We start from the raw sequence: 6,217 nt of genomic DNA, 5'->3' as shown, positions 1-6,217 counted from the left end.
ACGACAGCCCCTGATGTTTAGCCAAAAATCAATTCCCAAGGGAATGCATTCGTGCAATTTTCTACATTCTTTCAAAGCGATCGTAATATTGTTGAACATGCCTCGGGAATCGAACCCGGGTCCTCAGGATCAAAACAAGAGCAGCCCAAATGACTGAGCCAAAAGCCTGACCGGCGTTTGGCATGGTCAGTTAGCGCTACTTAAACCCCCCACGGTTACAGTAACACAAACTCTGCTGTCCAGGGCATTAAATGACCCCTCTCCGTAGAGGAGGCCGGCCGGATGTTGGGCGGGCTGCTAATAGCGAGATTTAATCAGGCTAATGCCCAGACTGCATCAGAAACTACACAAGGCATACAAACGTTTCGCACTCCAGCAACTTGAACTGATGAACCAAAGATACTGGTGGACTGATGAAATACGTAGTTACCTACTGTATTTTGGGGGAAAATGCACCTATATTTTCATATGATTGCATCAAGACCTCTGACAACTAGAAGAATCCTATTCCTTTATCCGTTGTTTCAAATAACAGGCTATGTAGGGCAGGCTATCAAGTCAACGGGCGGTGGTTTAGGATTGGAACATTGCAATTTAAAACTACCGTCTTGACCTGAGATATCCATAGATATCCTGTTATCAAAAACAACGGATATAGGTTACCCCGTGGAGAAAGGTGAACTATCGTTGACCAAAGTTGAAAAATGTTCCATTATAATTCGTGATAGATATTTGTACATTGATGTGTGAAAGACGAAAAAGTGAAGGTTTTCTAATGTCCTCTCTACTGTCTTTTGACTTTCACTAGAGCTAATTAGTGGTAATTAGGGAATAGATAAAAGTAAATTACTGAAACCCATTCCTTTCTGCTAAGCAACAGCTGCTTGGTTTTGTGTTTTGTCGAGAAAGAAAGAGCGAAATGCCTATTAAAGTGGTCAATACAAACGTGTTTCATTTCTCAATCGAATTATTTTATTGATACGTCGATTAACGTTAGACATCCAGGTAATAAGATACGCCAAAAAAGCAGTTACTTAAGCAACTGGCTATGAATTTGGAAACAGTGAATTGATAGAGAAGCCGCCCGAATCAACGCAAGGATGTAGAGAACGGTTTACATTTCACTTTATTAAACACGCATGTATACAATATTTCGTCTTTAGATGCTGCAACAGTTCCAAACACGGAAAGTAGTACCTAAAGTCACATACCGGACTCCAGTCTTAAGATCTTCCGTAATGGCCGCCTCAATTTGCATATTGCGCCGCGGAATGTTCAAGGCTGACAAAGTGGCATCATCCATATTCTTAAAGAGCACACCTCATAGGTATAGAAACAGCAAAAAAACTTTGTGTGAACCACATTGCACGCTTATTACCTTCGCCATGAAGGTTATATTTTGGGTAGCGTTTGTGTGTGTGTGTGCGTGTGTATGTTTGTAGGAAAACACTATAACTCAAGAACGCATAAATGGATTGTATTGATATTTGGTATGTGGGTAGGTATTGATGAGACCTAGAAATGATTAGATTTTGGGCCTCCTAGCGGCTTGCTATGGTACTGGAGCAGAACTTCCGGGTTGGATATCTCGAGTTCTGAACATGCTGTGGCTATAATTTTTGAGTGGTAGACAGGTCTTGATGCCGAGAGTAAGTGGTATAGGTTTGGGCCCCCTAGCGGCTTGTTTTGGAACTGCAGGGCAAGTTTAGTGTCAGACTTTGAAAGGAAATAACTCAAGAAGGGGTTAACGGATTGTTATGATTTTTGGTATGTAGATAGCTTAAGTGATGCTTCATATAATGACATAATGATTATGCAAATTGGTATCTAATTTGCATAATTAATGAGGAAATCGTATTAACACGCCCAGTTCCATTATAGATACATTGCAACATGTGACATTTGTAACTGAGAAACAGAAGAATATTGATAGATACATATTATGCAAAATAAAGACCTAATTTGCATAATTAATGAGAAAATGCTATAATGTCATTGTGGTAAATGACGGGAACTTCTTACTTGTAGCATTTGGAAGCTATGTACAGGTGAACATCATTGAATATCAATTATGCAAATGAGATCCTCATTTGCATAAATTATCAGAAAATGTGACATAAGCCTCCTTTCTTAACATATATTGCGCACGTCTCTTATTTAGTGAAGGAGATGATCAAGTTATATGATTTATGCAAATGAGAGCCTTATTTGCATAATTAATGACAAACACAATTGATAAGCAGTTGTAAAAGATCAAATCATTTGGCGAAGGTATGGGGTCGTGGAACTCTAGTTGGTCTCTGCCATCAGACTAGTCGTAATATATAATGTTTAACGTTTAGACAGTGCCTTAATTACTTGTTTCTGAAGTGGCTCTTTTTATCTCACTATCAACAGACAAAGGTGCGGCCAATTTCTACAAAAATACAATAATATCATGGCTCTACTCAGACCACGTACAGTCAAGGTTTTACAGCAAACGCCACAGCTGCGGCTCTAAATTCAATAATAAATATGACAAAAATATACAGCCCAGCGTTAAGACATCCCACACTACGCTCATACTTCTAACAATATAATTCCTTTGTCTTGATCATTTTCAATATACGCACATGATAGTTTTCAACGTACATACAACTGTGTCAACCTCTACATGGCCCATGTGACTTTTGTCGTCCCTCGGATAATTTTCTCATAGACTAAAGCATTAAGAATCCTGTAAGTAGTGAACACCTGTATACATAGACAAGATTATATAGGGGCATTGGGTGGTCTCTTTTGTGAGGATTTTACTGTGTCTCTCTCTTTCTCTCTCTCTCATATCATAGTGAGTGAGAGAGAGAGAAAGAGAGCGAGATAGAAAAGGAGATATGGAGAGAGAGAGACAGTGAAGGAAAGATAGAAAAGATGGAGAGAAAGAGGGAGAGATAGATATCTGCTTGGAAGTTACTCTAGTCGGCAAAAAGCAGGAAGCCAGAGAAGGTGGTTAGCTTGTCCAGCGCGTTGCTGTAGAGGAAGAACCCTGACGGCATCTCCAGCCACACCCTGTCGCCTCGCTGCAGCCGCAAGAGGACGCTGTTGCTCACGCCGTCGTACCTGTAACATTTGCCTGTTTTAGTCTAGCGGTTATACTATATTAGAGATATACGTATGCCTAGTGGATCATTGCGGTTGCAAGGATCGTTGTTATTACGTGCTGTATATGCTCTCTACTGTTCTTATTTACTTCGATGACCAATGGTCTACACAAGACACATACGCAATTGTCCAGTTAGAGCTTCTTAAGGTAGTTCTAAAGAGGCAACCAGATACAACCCGTGATGTGTGGTCAAGGAAGGTGTCGATTTTGAGACTACAAGATTTGGATTGTGACAATCTTCCATTTTGTGATTATGAATTTGCGCATGAGCCCATTACGCATTGCCTTTCTTGTGTGAGCCGGCTGAAGTTATTTAACCTCCGCAGAGCGGCAGTGTTACCGGAAGGATCTGTGAACTGAACTGAACTGAAGAGCGGCGTTTCAAAGTGGGCGTGAGAAGTTGGAAACTGTGCACGGTGATAGCGGTGGACATTTGTTTTGAAGACTGATAAGTTGTAGACAGGAGGCAAGCAGTTGTCGTCGAAAGAGTTCCATAATTTTGCTGTCCGGGGAAAGAAACTGTTGCCGTAGAAAGACTTGGAAACCGACCGGCAATTGAACAATAAAGCGATGTGAGTTTGAAGAGAACCTAGTGCTGCGCTGAAAGCCTCGCACCGGAGGGACAACTAAATTTAGTATCAGATCATTGGAGCAATAGCCATGGAAGTACCGGTAAAAAGGGACAAGGGTGCAACGTTTCGCCTGTGGGAAAGAAGGTGAAGCGTAGATGCTGACTGGTTACCTACCGATCGTCGTTGTCGCCCTCGTGCACGGCCACCACCGGGAGGAAGTTGTGCACCAGGCGGACGAAGGTCTCGTACTGGCCCGACCGCTTGTAGACGTGGAACGTGAAGAAGTACGTGCCCGACACGCCACATAGAAACTGTGGGGGCGGAAGGCATATATGAGTGTCTGCATGGGGTCCTGCATACGCTTTACGCTAAATTCATGAAGGCAAATAACGCCTTACGTTAAATCAAGGAAGACCGACAACGCTTTACGCTAAAATCAGGAAAACTGGCAACGCTGTAGGGTGAATGATAGCTGACAACGTTAAGCTAAATGGCCCTAAAGGCACAACCCGCCGTACGTGCAAGTTACCAAGTACGTGCTGTCTATGTGCCAAAACGTGGGCAATATTTTGGCATCCGTAAGTGTTAAGTACCACCTACGTACGAACTCGTAGGGAATTTTGGAGCACGCAGACACGCCGTAGAACTTTGCGTGCAGGCAAAACTTTGTGACGTGCACCCTCCCTGCTATTGCCAGTCGTTCCCCACGTTTTCAGAAATACGTGGCGGACGTGGCCTCCCCAAAAAACGTACGGACAAATCGCACGTACGGCGGTTTGTGCCCTTTAATAGCTTTACTGACAGGGCCACGGTTTGGAAAAGTGACCTACGCCTTAACAAGCTCCGTCTTACCTGCCCAGTGTTGTTGTTGAAGAACCCGCCCTGGTTGACGAAGACGTGTTCGTAGGTGAGCATCACCGGTTTGCTGGCGTCCCCCAAGTCCGACATCCGCGCGGCCGAAAACCCGACCTTCTGCGGCTGCATCAGCGATCCGGGCGGGCCTCGCTCGCCCTTCCCCCCGGGCGGTCCGGTTAGTCCGCGCGGTCCCTCTGGTCCTGCAGGGCCCGGCTTTCCCGAGTACCCGCGGTCTCCCCGCTTACCGGGTTTACCGATCTTCCCCACCACCCCTGGGCGGCCGGGGACGCCATCCCGCCCGTGGACCCCCGGCTGTCCCGCCGCTCCGGGAAAACCTCGGCAGCACCTGTTGCAGCCGCGTTGGTCCGTCATGTTCAAAAAATCGTCCTTCGATTTGGTATATCCCGTAGAAACGGTGCAGGAAACGGCAAGAGCGAGAGCATAAGCGTACAGATACCGGGCTTCCATCTTCGATGTTGGTACGTGGCGTCTTTGTCAAGTGGTCTATCCGTTCTGCGGTAAAAGCGCGTCTGCTGAAAGGACGTTTGGACCACGTCAAATTTATTCATTGGTTGCCGCGATTGGCCTCATTCAGATTCTGTGATTTGCACAACAAAAACTAATGTTCATCCCGAACGCATATTAACCTTATCCAACTGGCAGGTTACCAAAACACATTAAATCAACTTTCGAGAGTCTTCGACATCTCTTTGTTGGCTTTATTCTCTGCCTCTACCTTTTAGTTTTCTTTCTCTAGGTTTAACATCGCTAGGCCTAGTTCATGACCTCCACACTGGTAGAACGCCTGAAACGTTTTCATTACAAGATGGAGACACAGTGGCGGGAAAAACAGGTGGTATGGACAATATCTACAAGTTAATTCTACAGTGGAAATTCCCAAGCTCTTTTCCACAAGCACAACGTGCAATGGACAACGGCGTAACCTGCACTTTAAAGACGGTAACCGTTTCCGGTAGGGTATGTTGTGTGAGCGACACAGCAAGGATATGTAATGCAGAAATGGACGCATTTGCAAAAAATAAATCAGTCGTTATAAAAAATCAAGGAAACCGCCGTATCAAACTCAAGGAGCCTACAGTTGAATTAAAAGCTTGGCGGTGGCGATCAGAGAAATTCAATTAACCGCGTTTATCCCACATCAGTCTGAAGGGCACGATGACAATAATTAGGTGGGACAACATGACGATTACAACAAAGGAACAAAAACTGCTCCCATCCATCCATCAATCAACGCCATGGTCGGGTCAATCTCAGAAACGCAAAGGTAGTCCCATGGCATTTTCGAGACTGTGGGCGGTGGTTTGTTTAAAACCACTGTCTAAGGCACGGTATCGAAAGCGGAACCCATCCCTGTCATTCTACCGCCTTTTACCTCCCAACAAAAAGTCAGGTACCAATTTTTACACCTGGGTTGAGGGAAATCGTGTATAGTGTAGTCTTGCCAGGAACGCCCAGTAATCGAACCAACTAATCTCCATGCAGATCTTGCGGTGGCATAAGTTAGTATCATAAACCGGGGAAGGAGTTTAGCCGGCCGAGGAGTTATATTTCGCGGTGATCATAAAACTCCTCTGCCGGCTAAACTCCTTCCCCAGCTTATGATACTATCTTACGCCTCCGCTAGATCTGC

At 44.7% G+C, this 6,217-nt stretch overlaps 1 protein-coding gene across 1 annotated transcript; it reads right to left on the bottom strand.

Moving 5' to 3' along the window:
• Positions 1-2,202: 2,202 nt before the first annotated feature.
• Positions 2,203-5,893, bottom strand: LOC118422623 (complement C1q tumor necrosis factor-related protein 3-like). The gene is made up of 3 exons (XM_035830271.1): positions 4,564-5,893; positions 3,886-4,022; positions 2,203-3,096 (listed from the first exon to the last, which is right to left on the bottom strand). Exons 1-3 carry the CDS (start codon positions 5,032-5,034, stop codon positions 2,952-2,954), a joined length of 753 nt encoding a protein of 250 aa, XP_035686164.1. The 5' UTR covers positions 5,035-5,893; the 3' UTR covers positions 2,203-2,951.
• Positions 5,894-6,217: the final 324 nt, after the last annotated feature.

This window comes from Branchiostoma floridae, chromosome 9 (genome assembly GCF_000003815.2).
Source record: "Branchiostoma floridae strain S238N-H82 chromosome 9, Bfl_VNyyK, whole genome shotgun sequence".
In the NCBI taxonomy this organism is placed as follows: domain Eukaryota; kingdom Metazoa; phylum Chordata; class Leptocardii; order Amphioxiformes; family Branchiostomatidae; genus Branchiostoma; species Branchiostoma floridae.
The sequence above is the reverse complement of the archived record's forward strand: the minus strand, read 5'-3'. Positions and strand labels throughout refer to the sequence as shown.

What these genes read in the sequence shown, in the direction of transcription:
- LOC118422623 (XM_035830271.1), bottom strand. Translation starts at nt 5,034, where the DNA reads ATGGAAGCCCGGTATCTGTACGCTTATGCTCTCGCTCTTGCCGTTTCC. An exon ending in TCAACAACAACACTGGGCAG is followed by an intron (nt 4,023 to 4,563) that starts GTAAGACGGAGC and finishes CCGCCCCCACAG; the next exon opens with TTTCTATGTGGCGTGTCGGG. An exon ending in GAGGGCGACAACGACGATCG is followed by an intron (nt 3,097 to 3,885) that starts GTAGGTAACCAG and finishes CAAATGTTACAG; the next exon opens with GTACGACGGCGTGAGCAACA.